This window comes from Chelonoidis abingdonii, chromosome 2 (assembly GCF_003597395.2).
Source record: "Chelonoidis abingdonii isolate Lonesome George chromosome 2, CheloAbing_2.0, whole genome shotgun sequence".
Lineage (NCBI taxonomy): Eukaryota > Metazoa > Chordata > Testudines > Testudinidae > Chelonoidis > Chelonoidis abingdonii.
This window is the reverse complement of record NC_133770.1, coordinates 57,844,231-57,870,737: the sequence shown is the minus strand read 5'-3', so window position 1 is coordinate 57,870,737 and position 26,507 is coordinate 57,844,231. Positions and strand designations below refer to the sequence as shown.

General features: G+C 39.3%; 1 protein-coding gene across 3 annotated transcripts in view; it reads left to right on the top strand.

Annotated features, from left to right (window-relative positions):
- The window catches only part of DGKB (diacylglycerol kinase beta), a 495,108-nt gene that overhangs the window by 449,480 nt on the left and 19,121 nt on the right, over window positions 1–26,507 (top strand). For all 3 annotated transcript variants that reach the window (XM_032784097.2, XM_032784098.2, XM_032784096.2), the window contains 2 exons: window positions 15,613–15,733; window positions 20,385–20,445. In XM_032784097.2, the coding sequence (XP_032639988.1) occupies window positions 15,613–15,733; window positions 20,385–20,445 (182 nt within the window). The remainder of the gene's footprint in view (window positions 1–15,612; window positions 15,734–20,384; window positions 20,446–26,507) is intronic.

Here is a 26,507-nt window from a genome sequence, read left to right as displayed (position 1 = left end):
TCTGACCGAGGCAGTATCATAACCTATTTAATGAATAATAATAATTAATAATAGATGTGTAAAATAGATGTAAACTCATAGAACTTGAAATCTTGTTACACCAGAGGAAATATCTATATTCTGAACTGTAGATACCAATGAGATCTCTGGCACAGACTTATTGAAAGACGTTTATACAATATTTTAGTTATTACTAATAATTGGAAAAGATTAAACTTACCTCCACACAAGTTTTGTTGCAGCCTATTTTTTAATCCATTTCAACACTAATTTGAATAGTCTCAAATGATTTTTAAAAAATATATCTTAAAGCCTTCTCAAGAAAAATAATTCTGTTTCACTTATGTAGAATCTCAACATGCTCACTCCAGATGGTGTTTCACATCGGGTCAGAAAATAATGAAGGAATCTGGCTTTAAAATTGAAGTAACAAGAAAAGATGAGGAACAAGGGATTACAAATTTGCAATAGCAGTTTTTTATAAAACAACTCTTTGTTTCATTTTTTGATATTGTTGGGTGTATGTTTTTTGTTGATTTATTTGTATTTATTGCATTTCTGCCACACATTGTTACAGTTATAAAAGATTATTTTATGATGCAATGAAACATTCTCCCAATCCCCAGAAAAAATAATTTGCAATAATTTGACCTTCATTATCTAGTTTATTTATTAGAAATGTGTAAGGAGTTTCATCCATGATCGGGTTGGAAGAAGCTGTAGAATTTTAATTGCCAAGAGAAAGAAATAGTTTTTCAAAAAAAAAATGTTTTTGAAGAAATTCACTAAGAGCTCAAACTGTCCAACTATATTGATGACAACATTTTCTTTGTCTTTAATTGTAATTTAGTGTTATTAAAGGTACTGGATTAACAGAATTCGACTTATCCATAGGACAAATACAATGTGGACAGCAGCAGTTCAACCATTCCAACCCTGCCCCACCAATCTACTCTGCCAAGGGTAAAAGCATAGCTTACTCCCATGTTCAGTTACTGTTTGGCCTCTCTTGAGGCCTGATCCAGCTCCCATTGAAGTCATAAGTATGAATCAGGCCACTAATTTTCACCTAGGGTGCCAAATGCAGTGGTGGTTTTTTTGTAATGTAGAATGTCCTAAAGTTACATCTGAAGTTATGGCAGATTACGTACACGGCACATCCAGCTAGCATTGGTATAAATAGCAGCGTAGACAGTGACACACTGCTTAGGTGAATAGAGTGCCTTACATGTCTGCATCAAAGGTTATATACCCTAGACAGCTCTCTGCAGGCCCAAGCAGTGCCTCCTTCCATGTCTACACTGGTGTAATGTCCTGCTGCCTCCTACCTGCCAGAACCTTTCTTCATCTCAGTGAACAGCTCCTGCAATGAAGAAAGGCTCCAGTACCAGGGAAAGGCTCTGGCACCTTCCCCATGTGGAAGCCTTTCCCCACTGCCTGCCCCCTGCCGGAGCCTTTCATTGCATCATGGATGTCATTACACACACAGCCTGCTTTCAGTGTGGCATGTAGCTACATATGTAGTGCCTGTACTCTACCTGGTGCCATAAGCATAGACAAGGCATAAGACTAAAAACATTTTCCACCATATAACTATTGAGGGTTTGCCTGAGTAAGGAGTGGAGGATTGGGACCCTTGTCACTACTGATGGAGGAACATATCATACTCCCAATGAGCTCAATGAGAATTGATCATTGATTTTCAGCAGAAGTAGGAAAAGATCCTTGGACTGGATTCAGATGAGCAATCCAGAAGGGAAAAGCTCTGCATTTTATAGCAATCCTTAGAGCCATCCAGTCCTCCCTTTTTCAATCATTTTATCCATCTACAGTTTTGCCAAATCCAATGATTTTTTTTAAGTCTTTGTATAGTTCATGTTTTTCTTAGTCCCATCTGCTGGAATTATGAGATTGCATGAGAATCTCATCTTTCTTTTTTCTTTAGTTGGGGAGAAAAGCTTGAAAACATAAAATGAGCTCACCCAAAAGGTGGCTGAGAAACAAGAATGCAAAGAAAAAGACCCCCAAAAGTTTTATTTTTCAAAAATAACATAAGTTTTAGGATGGTCTCATGATTTTGGGGGACTTAACTTTTTCTTTTTTGAATGCTTGAAGTTGACAATAGTGCATTTACCTAAAATATTATCACCATGCCCTGAATGAGGCTGGGATTGTGTGGAAAAAATAGACTGTGATTAAGCAACTAAATACTGTATCCCAATGCATACCCATGAGGGGGCTATATTAAGTTTGCACAGGTCCTTCCCACACCAATGTCAGTAGGCAAGGTGGAGAAACAAGTCTATTCCATTCCTCCCTGTTATTTGGTGCTGCTTCCATCTGCTCAGTGGTTTTGGGATCAATTGTTCTGCCCTTCCTACTAAGGGTTCTTCTTGAGGTTTCTCTTGGGTGCCCTCATTTCCTCACACCATATGGTTTCTGTGCGATGGCTTCATGTGGAAGTCTGTGTGTTGGCATCTGCAGTATATAAACCAAATATATCCAGAGCATCTTTCTGATTCTGGTGAAGATGAGTGATTGGTGATTTCTTGGGTTGGTGATTTCTTGGGTTTCTTCACTGGTGACACCCAGAATCTTTCATAGGCATTTATTTTTGAAGGTATATAGTTTTCTGTCTAACATTTAGGCAGATCTCCAGCTTTGACAGTGATATGTTAACAATGAGATCCTGTTAGAGTTGAACATTCTCAGTTTTGTTCCAGTGTTGTATATCTTTGACTTATCTATCTTGTTGAGTTTAGTGAACGGTATGGATGCCGTTCCTATCCTTGATGTCATGTCCTTCATGAGGTCTCCTATGGCTAGTATGGTGTGGCCCAGGTAGATAAATTATTCTGCTTTCTTGATGATTTTGCCTTCTAATGTGATGTTGCTGCTTTAACTCTGGAATTTCCTAATTTTGAGTGCTTGTTATTTAGGTTGCAAAGTCATTACTGACTTTTTTTTTTTATGTAATGTCTTAAATAGTCTTAAAAAGAGAAAACAAATTATTTTATTTGCAATAGTAATTGTAGGGCTGGAGAAGTCATCATGTCCAGTCCCCTGCGCTGGGACTGGATCACATAAACCTGACAGGTGTTTGTTCAACCTGTTCTTTAGAACCTCCAGTAAGAGGGGTGGGGCTCAACAACTCCCTTGAAAGCCTATTCCAGAGCTTAACTACCCTTATAGCAAGAAAGGTTTGGGTAATATCTAAACTAAATCTTCCTTGCTGCAAATTAAGACGAATTCTTCTTTTGCTGCCTTCAGTGGACATGAAGAACAATTGATCACTGTCCTCTTTATAACAGCCTTCAAATATATTAAAGACTTGTCAGACCCCCACCCCTTCTTCTCTTAGGACTAAACATGCTCAGGTTTTTTAATGTTTCTTTATGAGTCAGGTTTTCCTTTTATCATTTTTGTTGCTTTCCTCTCAGATCTCTCCAATTTATTCATCTTTCCTAAATGGTTTGCTCTTTCTTATCAACAGCAGCATTTGAACCCTGGACTTTCAGCACTGCAGCACAGACCTCTACCGCTGGACCTAAAGGATTACATTGGGGCAGTAAGAGTAGTCTGTTTTCCTCTGTGGATCAGACACTAGATGGAGATGCATAATGCACTGAAAAAATAGGTTACATACACGTAAGCAGCCCATTTTACAGACAGCATAGTTGAATACTTAGATAAGACAGATTTCGGAGAGGCAATGTGGTAAATGGGTCTGCCATGTGAATGAGCAGGGTTAGATTAGAGTTCTGTTTCTCGCATAAACTCTTATTGAGAAGACTGCCTTATTCAGTAATAAAGAGACAAGGTGGGTGAGGTTATATCTTTTATATCAGCAATAGTCGGGAGAAGAATTAAGACTCATAGTCTCCTAGATCCAAGCAGCAGCAAGAACAGAGGGGAAGATTTATTTATTACTATGTTTGTAAAGACAACCCGAATCGGCGGGTAGTGATTGATCTATCGGGGATCGATTTATCTTGTCTCATGTAGATGCGGATAAATCGATCCCTGAACACACTCCCCGTTGACTCTGGAACTCCAGCTCATGAGAGGCAGAAGTGAAGTTGACGGGGGAACGGCAGCGGTCGGCTCACCACCGTCCTCATGGCCAGGTAAGTCGACCTATTCGCATAGTTGAAGTTGTGTATCTTAGGTCGACTTCCCCCTCCCCCCCCAGCGTAGACCAGGGCTGAGACAAGGTGGGTGACATAATATCTTGTATTGGACCAATTTCAGCTAGTAAGAGAGAGAAGTTTTGGAGCTTACACAGAGCTTTCCTTCAAGTCTGTGTAAGGTCAAAAGCTTGGCTCTCTCACCAACAGAATTTGGTCCAGTAAAAGATGTGACCTCACCAGTCTTGTCTCTGTAATATCCTGGGACCATTATGACTACAACATCACTGCATACTGTATTTGTGTGTGGCATAGGACCTGTAAGATGCACCTCTGTGACCCCAGTATTCTGCTAAATTTCAAAATCCTGCTGCAAACTGTCATGAAGAATTTTTTAAGGGAAAGTATTATAAAATCTAAATATAGAGGTTGTAGCTGCTCTTTCAGTAAAAAAAAAAAATTAGACTTATTCAGAAAACCAACATTTTTCCTGTGAGAAATTTCAGACAAAAAAATAACATAAGAAGTGTCCTATTGGGTCAGACCAAAGATCCATCTAGCCCAGGATCCTGTCTTCCAACAGTGGCCAGTGCCAGGTGCCCCAGAGGAATGAACAGAACAAGTAATCATCAAGTGATCCATCCCCTTTCGCCCATTCCCAGCTTCTGGCAAACAGAGGCTAGGGACACCATTCCTGTCCATCCTGGCTAATAGCCATTGATGGATCTATCCTCCATGAATTTATCTAGTTCTTTTTTGAACCCTGTTATGACCTCGTCCTTCACAACATCCTCTGGCAATCATTGAGATTTTTACCATTGGAAGTTTTAAACTGATTAGAAATTATATTTTAGGTAAAAATTAAATGATAAGTTTAGCTCATTATGAAATGCAGTAACAGCAAAATTTCATAATAATAATAATAATTTCTATGCAAAAATTAAAATACAGTTTCACAGGAAAATGTAAATTCCAATTACAAAAATTGATTTGATGATAGAAAATAAAAAAAAATAAAATAAAAAGATTATTTACTCTTTCTATAGAGAGAGAGTCATTCATTTTATTATTTTTTTTATTTTCTATGCAAAAAATTTTATCTTCCCAACAGTGCAATAAACATTATACGAATGTTAGTAATGCTAATATTCCTGTGAAAAAAGAGTTTGTTCTTCATCATCACTCTAAGAGTCAGTAATGGAAGGACTGCAACCTGTCTATAGCCATTACAGAACCAGATGTAGAATATAAATACTCTAGTGGGTATTGTTGAGCTAGGAACACAGGAGGTAATCTGATGTATGCAGATGCTGGCAGTCAAGATTACTCAAGCTGTACTGAAATTTCCTTTGCACCTGGCACTGGAGGTGTTAGCCATGCCAGTTCAGTCCCCCAACACAGATGTTCTTGTTGTACCACTTTGTATGTATAGCATTTAGGTTTCTGTTTATCTTGGCATAGTACACATAAATACTGCCATCCAAAGACCACCCATTTATTAGTGCACCTGCATCTTCCACTTTCTTTAATTCTTTTTAACGTATTGCAGTTCTCTTGCATTGATGAGCCTAGTTCAGGCAAACAGGATATAGGAACAAAAAGTAAAAATATTAATCTAACTTTACTGTGCATGGCTTACCATGTCAAAATAAATGGTATATTTCAAAAATTATCATGTTACACACTACGTTAGCAGCTGATATGCCCAGCAGAATGTCCCATTGTGCTCTACCCAAAGCCTCAGGTCCTCACGTATCCCCAGAAGCCCTAACAAATACATTTGCAATAACAGGCAATATATATCCTATATATAGACTTAGGCCTACAATGTAGGCCTTAATACCTAGAGAAAAATGGAAAAGGAATGCAAACAAAACCACGCTAATAAAAAAGAACTGACTGTTGTCTTGTAAAATACAAATTCCTTCTGAAGACCCACCTATATCACAATGCCTACAAGTAACTATAATGGCATGATCATAGATTAATTTCAGTTGAGATAGAAGATGCGTGATCTGACAGTTTAAAGGGGCCTTTAAATTGGTGTAAATTATATTTTTATTGGCTTTAAGGCACCTGTATATTGCCAAGGCAGTGTAAAGCAGACTTAGTGTAAATGAAAATTAGGTCCAAAATGTGCAATCTCAAATTACCCTACAACCCGACTATTATAGCTACTAGCAGATATCAGAGTTGAGATGGGTTTTCAGGTGGGATTTGTATTTGAAATATCCTTTATGACCTTTCTTTGCACATATAACACATATAAATAAAATGCATATATATTTATAACATTAAAAAAGACGTGACCACCTATGGGTTTGTTGTTCCTTTTCCCCTGCTCTCCGTGTCTCTGTTTGTATGTTTCTCTGGCAATGCAAAGGGACCTTAAATTTGGTGTAAATTATATTATACAGAAAAAATATGTATTTACTTTAAGGCCCGTTCACACCATCTGAGTGGTGTGTTGTGTATTGAAGTCTTAATGTAAATAAGAATCAGGCCCTTAGTCTTTTGAGGGACCCTTCTTGCGTCAGCATCCACTGATATGGACCCTTGTGCCCATGCCTAATCTCACTGAAGACAAAGTTGGTGGGAACCCACATGGGCATAGCAGTCAACGCCAATGGATACCCATGTAGGTTCAGGGCCTTAGAATGTGCATTATTTGGGGCAAGGGCTGTGCCCTTATCTATGTTTCTCCTATTGCTAGCAGCACTATAAACAGATAATATGTTCTAAAATCTCATCTTCACTAAACAAAACCAAACTTCACGTTTGTGGTAGACCATCAATTGAACAAATGAGAACAAATCATGTTTGTTTGTTAAGTTTCCTTTGGTGTTTGGAATGAAATAGTTGTTTTTTGTATTTGGATTTGTTAGTAGTATCCAGAACCGGGGCACTGGAAAGAACTTTAAATGGCCTAACTGCTAAGCCAGCTCCAACTGATGGTGTTTCTTTTGCTCCTTGGGAAGGAGAAATCTGGAACCTTAACTTGACTGTAGTTATACTGATAGATATTTTTGTTGTTATTTTCCTTTGGCTGATGTAGATACCTCTTGTCATTAGGTAGCTTTATGTCAATAAATAAAATGGTAAATATTGAATAGGTTATAAAGAAGTTCATTTTTCCTTTCTCAATGAACCTTTAAAGATATTTCTTTAGCTTCTTGCCAAATAAAACACGTTTGGATAGATGTTTAGTATTCATTCCAAAGGCACTATCCCTTTGGTTCTAAATTCAGTGACAAAGAAAGGAGGTTCCTACATCTGTCTAAATCTGGAAAATTAATATAATCATACTTCAAAGTACCCTAGTTTTCTCAAATTATGTTTATATCCATCTCTGTGCCTCAGACTTGTTGCAGATATCTCTGATGTTAGTTCGTTAGTGATCTCTTGCAAGGTATTCAGTTTAGAAATTAATGGGAATAGCAGCTATGTTGTAATAGGCCTAGACAACAAAAGAAACCCAAAGCTCAACAGTAAATAATCAGTCTGGAACAAATTAAAGGTTAAATTCTGCTGCCAATTCCTGGGTGTACTAGGTGGGAAGAATGTGTGGGAAATCTGTCTTTCCTGCTAGTCTACTCAGGGCTTGATTCTGAGAGGTACTGGGCTCCCTCACCTACTAGTGAAGACCATGGGAAGTGAAGGTGCTCATCACCTTGCAAGATCTATCCCCTGTACAGGAGCCAAGCAGAATGGTGACCAGCATGCTCTGTTGAGTGTTGAGGCATGGCTACACTTGCGAGTTAGAGCGCATTAAAGCAGCCCCGGGCGCCCTTACTCACGACCCATCCACACTGGCAAGGCACTTAGAGTGCCTGGACTCTGCAGCTGGAGCACTCTTGGAATCCACCTCCATGAACAGCATAAAGCTTGGTACACCTTGACTGAAACTCCCTGGTGTCAGTGTGAATGAAGTGTTGCACTACTGCGCTCTGATCTGCCTCCGGAAACATCCAATAATCCCCTTAGGTCAAGTGGCCACTCTTGTCATTGTTTTGAAATCACTGCAGGAATGGAATATCCCCTTTCAAAGCTCCGTTTCTGACAGCCTGTGGAATGCTGTGTGTGTATGTGTGTGTGTGTGAGAGAGAGAGAGAGAGAGAGAGGTGGGGGCAGGGTGGTCTGCTGTCTGAACTTACAAGACAGCATGCTGATGTGCTCTTAGCCCCCCCCAAAACCCACTCTCACTCCCCCCACATACACTCAACACACTCCACCCCACCCACAGCATTTGAAAAGCACGTTGCAGCCACTTGCATGCTGGGATAGCTACCACAATGCACTGCTCTCTGTGGCTGATGCAAGAGCTGTTAGTGTGGTCACACCAGTGCTTTTGAATCTGACAGTGTGGAGACACTGCAGTGCCTTCCCTACCGTGCTCTCTGAGGGCTGGTTTAACTCACAGAACTCTACATCTGTAAGTGTAGCCATACTGTTAGGTAATAAATCAGACTTAGTTTGCCTGGTGGCTGTTCTTGGCCACAAGAGGGCATGGACAGTTTTTTTTTCCCCTTAAATATATTAATATGGATGTTTCACACTGCTGGAAATAGCTAAAAGTTCTGGATTTGAGAATATGTCATCCGTCGCTTGCTTTCAAAACTTTTTGAAATGCTAAGTGCATTTTATATGTGGCTTTCTCACCTGCAATGCAAGTAGATTTTCTACCAGGAAGTGCCTCCAAAACTGTTGAGGTTCAGAGCTCCAAACATCACAGCGTGCATGTGCAGCAGGGGGCACAAATAGGAATGTGTCTCACCAAAGAGCTGTGCAACAGAGAGATGGGGATCCTAGTTCTCTGGGGTTCTGTGCTGTGCATCTGCTCCAATGAAATCAATGGGAGTTTTGCCATTGATTTCAGTGGGGCCAGAATTTCACCCCATGTGCAAAACTATAAAATCCTTCCTCTGAGAAGAAGATGCAGCAGTAACTTCACTAGTACATTTTTTGGAAGGGAAACATTTTCCCCCATCTTAGTGTGTAGTAGTCTTAGAAATGTACAAATCAAAGCTGGTTTACACTGATCAAACTTCTACTGTTCCATCAATATTACTGTATCTTTCCTTTTGGGCAGTGGTGTTTTTATAGGCTAATCAAATATCCAATATTACTTGGAGCCATTTGAAGTGAATGCCAGAATTCCATAGAAAGTAATCTGAGAATTAGATCTATTTTTGTTAGTTGAAATGATCTTGACTTGTTCCTATTGTACCTGATGCCCAGTAAGTTGATAGCCCCAATACAAATGGAAGGATATCCGGTTTGAAGTTCTTAAATATCTGTCAAAAGTGGTGAGCAGTCCAAGCACATTAAAATTCCATGTTCCCCCTACAAGTGTTTGCTGCAGATGACCCCCACTGATCTTAAATATATTTCTGTATCTGTAACTGAATAGAGGTTTTCCGTACAGCATGTTCTAATGGTACTCTGGCCTTTAGCCAACAAGGCACTGAATAAGGCTATTTTTAAAATACAGAAACTGGGAACAGCTGCAGCAATCAAATTTGATAAAAACAGAGAGAAACTTTGCTTTTTTTACAGTTTGTCCAAGTTTAGACTCCTTTCATAGAATGGCTTTTGTTCTGTTGGGTGAAGGGGATACAAGAGTAACACAGAGAAATTCTCTTAAACAAATAACTTTTTAAAGTATACAGATTAAAATAATACGGTGAACTGGGGGTTTTGCTTGTTTTTGTTTTTTGCTGCACTGATATGTTCAATGCCATTGTACCTCAAACTATTTAAAGAATAAATCTCTAAAAAGAATACACTTTGTCTGCCAAGCTTTACCATGAAAGTCTTTTCCATAATGATCTCCCGAACCAGAAGATGGCATCTCTTGTTTCAAAATATTAGAAATGTGAATGCTGGTATTTGTTCTGAATGTCCTATTTGCAGTGACTGAGGATATGAGCGATTTAATTTGAATCCTCCATTTTTTTCTCCTTTAATATTAATCAAGAACTTATCTGTTAAGCAAAAAAAAAAAGTCACTTAAGAAAAAAAATGTTATAAAGACCTTTTTGTGCACATTAAACTGATTCACAAAATAGTTAATTACAAGGCTGTATTCTTCCTTTTTTCACCACCTAGTTCTTAGGAAATCTGTCACACTGTCTGATTGGTAAGAGTCAGGAAGTGATTATGTACAGAAAGTCCAATATACAGTTGTAGGCTGATCTGTTACGTAATTTCATCTGAGGAATGAATCTCTGTGTTAAACTGATGCAAGACAAAAAATATTGAGTCGAATCCTGGGCTCATTGAAATAAATGTAAGTTTTGCCATTAACTGCAGTGGCACCAGGATTTCACTCATTATGTTCCTTTTAAGTATATACAAATTACATTAATTTTAAAATCCTATACCAATAAAACTATTTTTAGGTCAACACCAATTCACAATGGTAAGTCCAAAATATATTATTTCTTTGCCTCTTCTCTTGTGTCTACATTTGTAGACTAGTATGAGGTACTCACAAGGACTAATATATATATACTATAGTCTGTGTGTGTGTGTCTATATATCTATATATATGTATAGGATTGTATACTATTACAGAAAATCTTGGACAAAAAAATGGGTTTACGACCCAAAGTTGGAGTAATAATATTTCCTTTTCCCAACTCTTTGTCTATCTTGTCTGTTTAGATTATGAACTCCTGGAAAAATGGGCTGTCTCTTTGTGTCTGTACAAGCACTAGAATAACTGGACCCTCATCTAAGTTGGGCCTGTAGGTGCAGTTGTTCTATAAATAATTATAAATGCTGGGTATATCTGTCTACTAGCTGCTGTTGGCTTCTTTTTTAAAATCAGAAAGCACAGCTTACAATGATTTTGGTGATTTATTTTAACATACACCAAGTAATCCAGTAACTGATCATCTTAAATCATACATACACTGTGACATCAAACATATCTTTAGCACTTTATACAACATATCTTTAGCATTTTCCTGTCTCTCTGTATGAAAGTGTCCCCACATTCCTGCATAAAGGAAAATTGTACTTTTAATACATGCACTGTTCTGAGCAGATACTAGAGACTCATGTCATGTGGAGCGTTGAACTCAGCAGGTTTTCAAGGATCTCTGGCAAGTCACCTGTTTTCAACTTCTTATTCTGTAGTTTAACTTTGGAACCAAAAAATATCCAGCATGATGATCACCAGGGTTTAATTAAATTTAGTCAGCCCTGTAGTCCCTTCTTTCCAAAGACAAACTGCCACCAGAGACAGATTTACCACTGACCAACAGTGTTTTTATGCACATCTGCCTGAGTAAGTGCAGTAACCCCAAATATAATAGAGTCTTTCAATCTCTTGCCAGGACTGCAATATTTATATATTATGAAGACAAATTGGATATCAAACACAGTTCCATTAGAGAAGCAAAGTTCTCTATGTAAATCACTTCTTCTAATCACACTGTGGACCTCCCCAATCCCATCCCCATTTGCTTTCCTTGCTTTAAATCCATAGATGAATTTCAAATGTATTATTCTACTGTATATTTTCCCTTAACTAAATATTTCAATATTCAAAGTGAATATAAACTTCTTGTTAAATAATGTTAAGATCTTCAGGTATGTATCTTCTGAGGCTAAGAAGTACCATAAAGGACTCATATTCACATACGTCATTTTGTCTGTCACTAGAGCAGATTTTTATTTGGGCTTCTTTCCCCTCTCCCCCACCTGACCATAAGAAGTGGGCTGGCAATCTCTCGAGTGATTTTATTCCCTATCAGGAATGAGTGCGAGGGGTCAGAAGTCCCTCTGCATACTATTCAGAATCTGCTGACATCAGCACTCCCTAGTGAGAGCTGGCTTTGTTTCCCGATGGTGCTAATATGAGGAGACACGTGAAGTAGTTTGGTTTATGGAAGAGGGCAGGAGAGGCATGGTGCTATGAAAACATTCCCACACAAAATACCGGCTCATTGATATAGAAAACAAGTGGGAACCTTCAGTTCTTCCACAAAGCTTAAAGTAGAACAAACTTACTCAAGAACCCAAAGGCAGCAGTTAAAAAACACTCTTCTCACACACTGATGCTGAAATACTTTCTAGGCCAGATTTGCTATAAGAATTCAGTTCCCATTTAAGCACCTAAATAAAGTGTCCAGAATTTCAAACGTTTTCAGTGCCTGGCAGTTCTTGATGAACTCAATGGGAACTTTTGGGTGCTGAGCTCTTTTGCAAATCTGATCTTTCAACCTCTTAGCATTAATTAAAACCTGCTATAGTGAATGAAGGATGCACCTAGAGTGAAAAAAATTTTGTGCTAATGTATTAGGCATTTCTGATTGTCATTTCTGCAGTTACAAAATATATATGATGCAGCAGCAATATAATATACCTGAAAATATTTGTTGTATTATTTATTTGAGTGCTATCAGCGTGCATGCAGCAGTATATAACTTAAAGGTTAACGGGGCCACTGTCCCAAAAAGATTACATTCTAAATTAGATTAACATTACAGTTCAGTCACATAATGTAGCAAACAGCCACATTATAATCTACTCTCAAAATGATGGAGGTTTTTTTTTCTTTGATTGTTAAAGAGCAAACATTTATCTCTTTGGAGTAATATTCAGAATCTTTGCAGAAGCAGGGCATGCAGCATTTTAAGACCTCAAAATGTGTCTCTTTACAGGGAAATTATGCCCCCTGTTGGCCTTGTTGTTGTGGCTACCACCTTTGCTTTGACAAAGCAACTTTAGTAGTCATGCATCATCGGCAAATCAATATGTGACATTCTTTTCACTTCCCTTTGAGGCCCCATAAATGCTATGAGATGGTTCAACCTACTCACTTGGTATAAGCAATTTCCATAGGTGTTCGTTTCATGGATGATGTTCTAATGATAATATCAATATTTTTATATATCAAACCAAAAGTTTCTCAATTAGTGTCATCCATTCATTGACATTGTCCTCAAGGGGAGTATCCCATAGCCAAGTAATATCCTTCAGACGTGGGGCCAAAACCTTCACTCCATTTTCAGTTCTTTCTCATGCTAAGCTGTCATCAAAGTCAATTTACCAGAAATATATTGAAATGCATGTAACCGTACAGCTCCCTACTGGTCAAATGTATGAGACAGGGTCAAGAGCATAAATTAAGCCTTCCAAAATCAATTATATATTATGTTCACTAAGCTGGCTTTAGTTTCGGTTGTTTCTGAAGGTAGACTATGATTTACTTAAGCTTTCTGTTAAAAATTCTCATGTTTGGCCTAAACTCACACCACTTGGCAATGTGCCATAACAAATGTGACGGTTTTGACGAAGCCTCACTTTTTGTAGGGTAGAAGTGTGTAACTTACTGTGTATGCATTTGAATTGTTCTCATCTCTTCAAATGTTTAACATACCACTGTGTTTGGAGATATGCAGTGTGGATCAAAGAGCAGGAATTGGCCTTTAGTTACCTGCTGTCAGCAGGCACTAAGTTTACAGCAACTGAAAAGTGACACATCAAATTTAAATCTCTGAAAATATCACTATACTGAATCCTTGCATATGTTGCATGAGCTGTCAGTTTAAAAAACATACACTTAATTATGCTTCCTTTTTTTTTTTTTTTTTTTTTTTTTTTTTTACTGCATGGATGAGAATTTGATGTTTGCTTTGGCCAGAAATGTTTTAACAATTTAATAGTCTATAAAACTCTGTTTGCTTTTACAATTGAAGAAGTTTGGCAACCGAGTAAGACTTTTCCTTTTTAAAACTGCATGGAAATTGAGAAAAATATAATATGTTTAAGCTTAGAGTTCAAGTTGAAAATACATATGAGTAACTTCAGGGAATGTTGTCCTTTTAACACATCAATTGATAGAAAGCCAGAAATACAAAGTTATGTTTACACTTTTTTTAAAGAATGGAAAATATTGAAATGTAGAGTTAGGAGCTGTCAAAGAACCTACATTCTTGTCCATTTTCCCTCCTAAAGTTCTTTTTTTCTTTCCCATAACAGTCGGGAACTGTATTCATTTTTGTTTAGTTTCCATTGTATGACACTGACTTCTCTCTCTCATTTTACCACTGAGAAAAAGAAAATAGCAAGGAAATAAAGAAAGGAAGGAAAATAAGAATGAGAATGGTGGACAGAAGCAAATTCTCTGGACGTTAACAGAATAGTTAGGATCACACCCCAACTAGACTCCAACTCTTTATTAAATTTCTTCTTTAATACATTGATTTCAGTTAACTATTTTGATCCAAAGTCCCAATGAAGTCAATACAAAACTCCCTTTGAAAGTTTCGCTCAACCCCTTTGTTAAAAAAAAAAATAGCATTAAATCCCACCTACAGTGAAGGTTGAGCTACACATGTTAATATTTTCTCCCTTCCTTTGTCAATGTCATGATGCTTGCCCCTGAGGTTTTAGCCTTCCTCTCTCTACTTCATTGGCTAGCATATCTCTCAGAAACAAGGATATTAACAGCTACTCTATAAAGCAAGGGTCATTTAAGCATAATCTACAGCTGAAAGAAAATGTTTCTGTTCCTTGTCCATCTGTTCTTGGCAACATACATTTCACTGGAACTTGTAAAATGGTTCACACAGAACAAGCCTAGTTGGGTTCCAGAGAGGATTTAACTCCCTTTGGTTGCCCTTCAGAATAGTCTGATATATGAATGGTTAGAGCCTCTTTTTGTCTTCTAATCTGAAGACTCTGAATTTATATTATACTTGTTCCTTGAAATCAATACTGTTTTAAATGATATTTTACAGTTTTTTATTACACAATATTTTGGCACTGAATTACATGAGAAGAAAAATATTTACATTGTAAACAAGTGATCAAAATAGGAAATGCCAGATTAATGTCCATGATACTTTAATTACATCTCCGTGAGCATTCAACCTGTGCAATGAATGAGGCAAAAGTCCTGTGGAAAAAAAAATAGTGTGTGATCATGTAAATAAAGTCTGTATCAAAGTGCATAAGCACAAGGGGGCAAAATTAAAGTTGCCTAGACCACTTGAATGGAAGATTATGGGACAAAGAAAAGACACTTTTCTAGCCCAAGGGCTTTCCCTTGCTAAATTTCAAAGACCTGCTACAAACAATGGAGGTATATGTGTCTCAAAAAAAAAAAGTTTGAAAGAGCCTTTTATGATGTAAAGTGTTAAGCAGTCTAAATATAGAGGTTGCTACCAGAACTGTGTATACTTATTATTTGACTTTAGAGAAATTTTTGTCATGAAGTTTTGGAATGAGATGACAGTGAGTCCAGACATAGTAAGCCTGTAAGTTGATAACTGTAGAGTCAGTTTAGAAAATAATGTTGCCATTACTTCTTTGCCAGTAATGTTCCTACTACCTTTTATCTTTTCTCATGCTAGTAGTTCCTATTGCAGTCATTTTTGCTAGTGATTCCTAGCTCTTATACCATTTCAGAATTAATTAGTAGTTGAACTATTGATGTCTTGCTAAAGAGAAGTGTGCTGAATTGTTTCAGATCTGAGTGATCAGCTGATGGAAGTGGTTGGTCTGGAAGGAGCCATGGAGATGGGTCAGATATATACAGGACTGAAAAGTGCTGGTAGGCGGCTTGCACAGTGCTCATCTGTTGTCATCAGGTAAACTCTTCATTGTACCTTCTAGTTATACATTTTTTTTTTGCTACATGTTGAAAAACAATCATTCATGAAAATTTGTTGAAAGTAGATATTTACTGAATTAATGTATTTAGATGGTTTTCTTTCATTAAAATACATGATAAAGTGAATAGGAAAATTCTTAACTTCAGTCATCATGCCTTATAGTCATCTCTCACCTCATTGTGAGAAGAGGTTTTCTCTAGTGGTGAGAAAAGAGGACTGGGAGTTGAGATTCCTTGGACAAGTCATTTACATCTCTTTGACACATTTTAATTTCTTCATAAGATGAGTATCCTAATATATTTTTCACCCGGCAGTTATAAATTGCCGTTAGTATTTGTAAAGAACTTTAAGGTTCTCAGGAGCAAAAAAACCTACACTTTATTGTTATTCTGTATATTGAGCAAGTCATGATGAACAAATGCATTGGTATGAGTTAGCCACAAAACAGGAGAAGTGGCTAATTTGGTTGTGCTGTATCATTTGGACAACATTATCAAATTCCTAGGAGTACAAAAGAATAGCACAAGCGTGTGGGGACAAAATCAGAAAGGCTAAGGAGCAAAATGAATTACAACTAGCCAGAGACATAAAAGACAGTAAGAAGAGTTTTTATAAATACATTAGGAGCAAGAGAAGGACAAAGGAAAGTATAGGCCCTCTCCTTAGTGGGAAAAGTGAGCTAATAATGGATTACATCAAGAAGGCTAAGGTGTTTAATGCCTATCTTGCTTCACTCTTCACAAAAAAGATATAAATTGTGACCAGATATTCAATGCAATTAATATTAACAAGAAGGAGAAAGGAATGTAGGCCAAAATAATGAGAGAACAGATTCAAGAATATTTAGATAAGTAAGGTACATTCAATTTGACATGGCCTGACAAAATTCACCCAAGGGTGCATAAGGAGCTAAACATTAGCAGGTTTCAGAGTAGCTGCCGTGTTAGTCTGTATCTGAAAAAAGAACAGGAGTACTTATGGCACCTTAGAGACTAACAAATTTATTTGAGCATAAGCTTTCATGGGCTACAGCTCACTTCATCGGATGCACGCAGTGAAAAATACAATAGGAAGATAGATTAGATAGATATACACACAGAGAACATGAAACAATGGGTGTTACCACACACACTCTACCGAGAGTGTTAGTTAAGGTGAGCTATTACCAGCAGGAGAGAAAAAAACTTAGACATTAACAATTATCTGAGAGAACTTATAGAGGACAGGTGAGGTCCCAGAAGACTGGAGAAAGACAAACATAGTACTTATCTTTAAAAGGAGATACAAAAGGACCTGAGGAACTATAGACTAGTCAGCCTAACTTCAACACCTGGAAAGATAATGTGGCAAATTATTAAACAATCAATTTGTAAAACTTAGAGGATAATAGGATCATAAGTAATATCCACTATAAGACAACCTAATTTTCCTTCTTTGACAGCATTTCTGGTCTATTGGACAGGGGGAAGCTATAGAGGTGATGTACCTTCATTCTACTAAGGCATTTGACATAGTGCCACATGGCATACTTGTAACCAAACTAGGGAAATGCGGCCTAGGTGAAATTACTATAAGATGGATGAAAAACTGGTAGAAAGTCCAAACTCAAAGAGTAGTTATTAATGGTTCGTTGTCAAACTGGGGGAATGTATTTAGTGGGATCCTGCAGGGCTCTGTCCTGGGTCTGGTACTCTTCAATATTTTCATTAATGACTTGGATAATGGAGTAGAGAGTCCGCTTATAAGAATTGCAGATGACTCCAAGCTGGGAGGGTCTGCTAGCACTTTGGAGGACAGGGTTAGAATCCAAAACAACCTTGATAGATTGGAGAATTGATCTGAAATAAATAAGATGAAATTAAATAAAGATGTGCAACAGAAGTTGGTCCAATAAAAGATATTTCCTCGCCCATCTTGTCACTCTAACGTATAAAGTACAATGCATAGGAAAATCAGATACACAACTACAAAATGGAGACTAACTGGCTTGGAAATAGTACTTCATAAAAAAAATCTGGGAGTTATAGTGGGTCACAAATTGACTATTATCAGGCCCCTTCTTTTCCCACCTAGATCACATTTGGCCCAGGTCAGCTATGTAAATGATCTGCCTCAAGCTGGACCTGAGCTCTGGGATCTGTGATGGGGTGGCGGGGGCAGTGGAGCTGCAAAAAGGGTGTATTAACAGGAGTGTTGTATGTAAGGTTATGGCTACACAGCAGTTAAAGGCTACCAGCTGTCCTGGGTCAGCTGACTTGGGCTTGCAGGGCTCGGGCTGCAGGGTTTTAAAATTACGGTGTACATGTTTGGGTTCAGGCTGGAGCCTGGGATCCTCCCCTGTTACTCATCTCCATGGGATCCCAGAGCTCAGGCTCCAGCCTGAGGCAGATCATCTACACTGCAATTTTACAAGCCTGTGAGCGTGAGTCAGGTGACATGGGCCACCTGTGGGTATTTAATTACTGTGCAGACATACCCTAAGATATGGGTAATTGTCCCACTCTACTTGGCACTGGTGAGCCTCAGCTGGAATACTGCATCCAGTTCTAAACACCACACTTTAGGAATGATGTGGACAAATTGACGAGAGTGCAGAGAACAACAAAAATGATAGAAGGTTTAGAAAATCTGATATAGGAGGAAAAGTTAAAAAAACTGGGCATGTTTAGTGATGGGAAAAGAAGACTGAGGGGGATCTGATAATATACTTCAAATATGGTAAGCGTTGTTCTAAAGAAGACGGTGATCAATTGTGCTCCGTGTCTCCTAATGTAGGAAAAGAAGTAATGGTCTTAATCTTCCACATAGCAGGTTTAAATTGGAGATTAGGAAAAACTTTCTGACTATACGAGTAGTTAAGTTTCTCGGCTCTTTGAGCTAAGATCAAGTGTAGTAGAGGTGAAAACATTATCTAGAATTGGCTTCTGAGGAAGATTGTGGAGTTCCCATCATTGAAGGATTTTATGAACTGGTTAGACAGACACTTGTCAGGGATGGTATGGGTTTTCCTGGTTCTGCCTTCGTACAAGGTGCTGGGCTAGATGACCTCTCGACGTCCTTTCCAACCCTACATTTTTATGATTCTGTGATTTACTGAGCTAAAAGTGAACACAGTTTTCATTGGTAAGACAAAGTGCTGAATAGAACCAGGAAAATCTCTATATTTCCAAATAAATTTTAAAAAATATTTTACGATTTTACAAAATTGTACAATTTTTCACCAGTGAAGCTTGCCTCATCCCACCTCACCTCATGTGTGAGAGAAAACCATTAAGAAACATTAAGAAAATAAGGTTGGATTTTCCAAGGTGCCTTAGGTGATTTTGAAAAACCTACACACGGTGTTTAATTCAGGATGGTGTAGGGTGCTCCTGATTTGAGGTAGCAAGTATTTAATCTCAGTTGATGCAGATGAGAAATGGGCTTGCCAACTCCCCTCCCTTTTTTGGATTGCCATGTGCCTAGGTGCACATCAAAGAAACAATTCCTATGCTCTCCAACAAGTTGGGACTCCAAATGTGACAGACTCTTACTCAGCTGTTGGGTGAGGCCACTTGCAGATTCTCCTCTGCTTTTACCTGTCACATCCTGGCCGCTGGCCATAAATTACAGCAGTTACTCCCTGAAAAGTGTAGGTACTTCTGAAGGTGAAAGCCTACTTTCTGATGAGGGTATTGCACTCACTGAAGTGCCTTTGAGTGACAAAATTTCCCTTGGCTTAAATGGGTGCAGAATTGGATGTGCCCAAGGTTATTATTTTGATTCCTGCCTTTACATTCCTGTAGGCTCATGTAATTATCTGATATGCATCACTTCCAGTAGTGCTGGGTCTATAAAACTGTTATTCTGCAAATCATGTGAGAGCACTAAACATTCTAATTGTTTAATCCTTAAAGGCAAAGCCTCTGAACACAGTACTCCTTGGAATTTACTTTACTGCTATATGAGTATGAGCAGGGTACCCAGAGTAGATGCAAGCAAGAGAATATCCTCTCAGCGCTAATAAAAAAATTCCAGTATGGCTGAAAGAGTTTTCTTATTTGGTTTATAAACAGTCGTTTTAAAATTGTTATGAGTAGCATGGACTTCTCTTTATTATTTGTACTCTGGTAGCACCGAAGCGCCCTTGTCCCATTGTGCTAGGCACCGTGCAGACATGTAACAAAAAGGCACTCCTTGCCCCAAAGAGCTTCATTATGTTCTTATTTAATAAAGTAGGTTTATACCTAAAGTTCATTCAGAAGTCAAGTTCCACTATCTGCACTCTGCTCTGTCATGAAGGATTAGCTGCATATTTTTAGCACATTGTGCCTGTTTGGTGTACTTTTGTTTTGCATACTAAAAGTACACATGGGGCTGTTCCTGAACTACAGTATATATGTTTGCACATAACATTACAGAAGAGTACCAAGCCTTAAAATAAGTGCATTACTTTTTTGTAGGGGCATTGGGTCATGTACCGGATCTGTGGTGGAATAGCAGTGGAAGTTGCATGCATGCTTGTGGGCAATAAATGTCCTGATGATTACACACACCTGTTCTGTCCTCATATATCTCTGTTCAAAATATAAGCTGGATGAATTTTGTCCAGCGACTCTTATGCATATAATTAAATATTTTACTTCAGAACCAGCAAGTCGCTGCCCATGCAGATTGATGGAGAACCCTGGATGCAGACCCCTTGTACAGTAAGTATGCTTTTATCAACATAGCCTAGAGAACTGGAAAAGAAATTTGAGGGGGAAATATTTTTTCTATGGTAAAAAATGGCAACCAGTTTTAATAATCAAACTTTCATTTCAGCTCTCCTTAAATGTTAGAAACTGCTCCTTTTCAATTAGAGACAACTGTAGCTATCAACATTGACTTAGCTTACGCTCCATAATTTCTGTACACCCACACAGATACACAGCACGCCTACTCTCTCACGCGAACATAAAGAAACAAAACCTGTAATTTAATCATGTTATTTCTTCTACAGGTTGAGACAGAAAGAAAAGAAAGAGATTATTACATTTCTTATTTTAAATACTTGGGAGACTCTCAGATACTGTAGTGAGGAGAGGGCCATATAAATAGATGTTTGTGTGAGGACAGAACAGTGGGGAATCTCATGAGATATGTTTGGAGTGAAGAGTTACTGCATAACCTCTTGCAGCGATAAATCTGTGGTTATAGAGCAACAGGACCTGTGCTTTCCAGCTCACTGGACTTTCAGAACCCATGGAAGGATGTTGGCCATACCATTTTTACAATCACCCCAATGTCTGATCCATAGAGCATCTGACTCATGGTTACAGCCAAGAACACCACACACCGTAGTCCATTTTGTTGCCCAGTCAAACTACCCTTTAAAAGTGATCATAAAATGCATATGTTCTTGTGTGAAGCCCCTTCCTAGATTTACTGTATCATTCCTAAAATAAACTGCTCCATCCTCTATAACAAACACATTATGGAACATGTTTATTTCCCTTTGTGGGCAGACTAATCCACAGACTTTAAATTTCATAAAGGCGAGTAGCTGCAGAATCTCTATAAATTTAGTCACAGAAGAATGATTCTATTTGATTTTATTTTTTACATTTATATTATAAGAAATATTTCCCCTATTTCTTCTGCTGAAAGAGTGCTGTTGCTCCCTGCATTCTCATAAATTTAGCCTGAACTGTTCTCTGTCTCTCCATGCACAAAAAATATTTGTGGCACCAAAAACAAAATTTACAACTCTTGTTAGACTTTCTCCTTGTCTTGTTTCTAAGTGGTCAGATATGTATCCAAGGCTAACATTAGAGGAAGTTGTTTTAGATATCTTTGTTTGATTTGAGATCATATTTCCAAGGGTCTGCTTCAGAAAGATTTTTTTCTGGAAATCAGAGAGCATCTGTTCATGGACTATGTAGCTTTCTCTGTTCAAGCACACACACACACACACACAAAGTGTTACTTACTGTGACTGTGTGAACAAACTGTTTGAGCCCCAGGATTGCAAACTTCAGAAAAAAATGTCAGGAGACTAGTATAGAAATCATGAGTTTTTTGCCTGTAGTACAGACTTCAGTAAAGTTTACCTTGAGGTTGTCCCTCTGACTTAACCAAAAGTAAATTATCGTTTCTTTTAAGATGAAGAGGAGTTCAGTACAGACACACACCCACACACTCATTTCTTTTAAGATGAAGAGGAGTTCCTCTCTCTCTCTCACACACATGCAGACACACACAGAGTGAATCCCATCTGTCTTCACATCTTTCCCTCTCCCTCCAGCGTTGACTGTGTTCTGGTTCAATGGTAGTATGGCACCTACTGCTTTTGAAAATCACATTAGGCACAATGCTGTATCTTTAGGCACTTAAATACCTTTTAACTTTTGATCCTAAGTGCCAAAGTCACTTTTGAAATCTGCTTTAGCCATCTGAATTACTTATGCTCAGATTTTTAAAGGTATTAGGAGCCTTTGGAGCTAGGCACCTAAATATCTTTTAAAATTTGGGCCCATGGTTTTGTGGTGAAATCTGACCCCGCCCCCCGAAGTCAATGAGAGTTTTGCCATTGATTTAAAGAGTGCCAGGATTTCACCCTATAGCTCTAATAACATAGAGAATATGAAAGCTAAAAATTATTATTTGTACTGTGATAGCACCTAGAGTTCCCAGTAAGTATGGGAGCCCCATCGTGCTAGGCACTGTATGCATATATAAAAAAGACAGTTCCTGCTCTAAATATCTTACAATCTCAGGCCTCAATTCTGTTATGTCAGGCCTCAATTCTCTCATTATGTTGCACATAGCCAGGCTGCTATGCTTGTCTGGAGATCCACTGCAGGCCGCCCAAGAAGAACAAGCTGCAGAATTGAGGCCTAAATTTTTGTGAAGGAAAAATTATAACATTAGTGGTTATATTAAACATTTTTGATAATTAGCTGAAGAGGAAATTCTGTCACAGCTCACCCATCCAAAATATAGTGACATGAAATGTATTTATGGTCTCACTTGATCTCCAAACTGGTCATTAATAGTAATGAATCTTCAAAGGCTCTCAAGTTAATTTGATAAATTTCTGTCTTCAGGCACCAGAAAAATAATATTTCCATTTACCTACAACTGTCTTTAGCATTGTTTTGAAAAATCTCTAAGAATATTCTGTTTTAATTACAAAAAACTACAATTTCACTTCTTTCATATGTTCTTGATTTGGTTAAGTACCAAGTCTGAATCTCAAGCAGGCAATATCACTAGATTAAAAATGGAAAAAAGAGACATTTATGGCAGATGCAAGAATAATTCCTCTGGTGAAGGAATGGAAGAAATGCTAGTCCACTGGCTGGGCCATTTTAGTGGATTGCAAGAAATTAAAAATCTCATTGGTATTTGTCACAAAGCGTGTTACATACCTTCTGTCTATTAGTGTTGATAAGGTTTATTTAACAATGGGAAATTTATTACAGTGGCATGATTTTTTTTCTCATGATAAGAATTCATAATACATGGCACCATAAAATTATACAGGTGCTTTGATCATTCCTGGAAAAGAGGTTTGAATATTTATGTTTGAATGAATTTATGTATGAATTTTTTTCCTGCCTTTCTCTTACTCTTTAAGAGTGTAATTGAACCATTTGCAGATAGCCAGCCCAAGGTCTACCTCATTATTTAAGCCCCACCTAGGGGCAGAGAGACTAAGGCCAGGTCTACACTGCGACTTTAAATCGGTTTAATGGCCGATATACCGATTTAACGCTGTATCCGTTCACACGACGTCATCATTAATATCGAGTTAACCGCCTCCTTAAATCGATTTCGGAACTCCTCCCAAACGAGACGAAGAGGAGAATTGCGGGCCTGCAGCTTCGCCCCATAGTGGTACTTCCGTGCATTTGGCAGACATTGGTACCGCCAGCCAATTGCACGGGAAACAAAACCGATCTGCTCCTGCGGTGGTATTGTCAGGAGAGAGATATATCCATTGTTACCTTGTAGGAATCATCAAGGAATGTAAATAGGGGGCAGACATCGGCGATTTTGCACTGGCCAAGCGGGGGGATGGATAGGAGGATAGCGACAAGTTTTTCAGCGTCTGCAAGCAGGATCTCCTGCTACCAGCAACGCGCGCGGGGTGAATGTAGGGTGGATCACTAGCAAGCGATGTATACGAGAGTAGGGAGCCATGCGCTGTTGTAGGATTGAAAGGGGGGTTTTGGCTTTGCAGGTTTCCTTATAGGAGTCAAGGCATTCATATAGATGCACTGTGTATATGACAGCGCGAAGTCAAAATTTTAAAGCCTCACTTACCACGTTTGCATTTGACGTACGGTGGCGTATGCCTGCGTCTGTTGTGTGTGTGGCCACCACACAGTCACACAGAACTGAATATTTAAACGATACAAAAGGGTGACCATGTATAGAGGGATCACATGTTGCTCTGTAAGGTGATAGTGTATATGTGAAAGAGTACTGGCATGCTCTTAAAAGGTATCTTCCACATACTTATCACCCTGGTTTGCCTTCCCCATGCAGCTGCACATATTGCTGAAGTCCCTAGGCATCACGAGGGCGTGCTGGATACGGCGGAGAAGAAAGAAGACGATGCGAGATGAAATGTTCACAGAAATTATTGAATAACACGCAATAAGAGGGATAAACAGAATGATTGGAAGATGTTGGAGCCAAAGTACAGGAAAAGATGCCAGTGAACGATCGAGAAGGGCTTAGGCCAGGAAAGACCAGCGTTGGAGAGAAGAAACCCTGGATCTGCTGCGTTCTCAAAACTGAAAATACTCCAAGCATGTGGAAGCTTCAGGAGAGCAGCACAGTAGCAAGAAGTGCCACTGCACCCCTATAAACCTCCCTGCAAGCCCACGTCCCATATCTCCCTCACCAGACTTAAGAACGCATGGGTGGAAGGCTTTCTGCACCCGCCTACTTCCTCCACACCCTGCAGAGTTCAGAAGAAAGGCGTAATTGGCTACAAGTGCTTAGTTAGCCTTTCCCTCCCCCTCCTTCCAAAGCACCAGCATCAGCGGACAACCTTCCTAATTCTCTGCCTTTTTTAAAAGTTCTTGTAAATACAGAATACTGAAGGGGGAGGTGGGTGTTTCTACAGGGAAATCTAGTAAGGAAAAACTGCAATGATTTTTAACAGATGCAATAAATTACTCTTTAATGAATAATAAAGGAATTTAAAACGATAGCAGAATTTTTTATTTTTTTCCTTCGCCGAACCTGTAATGAAAGGGGGAGGGTGGGTTGTATACACTGAATAGAGTCCATCAAGTGCGGAGGGTTCATCAAGGGGAAGCAAACAGAGTCACACCGTACCCTGGCCCGTGCTGCGAACTCGTTTTCAAGGCTGTCTCTGATGCTGGCAGCACCTCCAGGTGCTCTTCTACGCCCTGGTCTGCTTTCTGCTGTTACTAGGCCAGGTGATTTGCCTCAGCCTCCACCAAGCCATAAATGTCTCCCCTTAGTCTCAACAAGATTGTGAGCAGCACAGCAAGCAAGTCATAGCAAGCGGGACATTGGTTGGCTTGAGGTCTAGCGAGTAATAATGTGAATCGCCAGCGACCTTTGAAACGGCCAATGCAACATTCTACCACAATCTCCGCCTTGCTCAGTCTGTAGTTGAACAGCTCTGACCACCGTCCAGGCTGCCAGTGTATGGCTTCGCTCAATACGCATGGCATCAGGGGTAGGCTGGGTCCCCAGGATAACTAAGGCATTAACAATCCCAACGGTTATTTGGTGCTGGGAGTGAATATCCCTTGCTGCAGGAGCTGTTTAAACAGAAGGCTCCTGAAGATGCGAGCGTCAATGACGCACTTCCTCTGGCCATCCACGTGGATGTGGGTGAAACGTCCCTTGTGTCCACCAGTGCGTTGCGCACATGTGAAAGTACCTCCGCGTTCACGTACTGGGTGCCCCTGGTGTTCTGGGGCCAAGATAGGATGATGGAGGTTCCATACTATGGCCCCCACCACAGGGTCGGAAGAACCCATTGCAGCAAAGCCAGCCACTATACCTGCAACGTTTCCCAGAGTCAAAACTTTCGTAGCAGCAGCTAGAAATTGCTTTTGGTTTGCTCACTGCAGCCCCCCCACAGTAAATTTGCCCACTCAAAATTGATTCCGATGACCGGTAGCTTCGGCGTTGCAGCTTCCCAGAGGCTATTGCACTTTCGCTTCCCACTGTGAGGGCTGCTCTCTATGTTTGTATTACGCGCGTTTCAGGGCAGGGAAAGCATGTCACAAAGTTCTAAAAAGTGCTCTTAACGCATGCGAAAGTTTCGCAGCACTTGCAATCGTCCACACCGTCAAAAACAAGCGGTCCCACCAGTCTGTGCTTGTCGCACGTGCCCAAAATTCGGCTACAATGCGTAGTAGATGCCCCGTAATGAGTAGCCTCCAAAACGCTGGGGCCAGCGGTTATGGGAGAATGCTGCCTCCATGCTTGGTATCGCCTTCTCGCGCTCCAGCAAGAGCTGACCTCCTCCTCTCCTCCTGCCTTTGGCAGTTCATTGGTCAGTATAGTCAGACAACGAAGTACGCGAGGTGATTGACAACGCAGAAATAACCGTTGTGATCTCAGGTCCATGAATTGCTGTGCTATGGCGTTTGCTCAATGCACTCCGGAAAAGCGCCAAAGGGTGTGCGCTGCTTCACAAAGGAAGGGTGGCTGTACCCACAAAAGCCACTCCGGGGCAATGGTTTCTGCCATCAGGCACGTGTGTCTCAACACGGAAGTGGACTATGGGAAA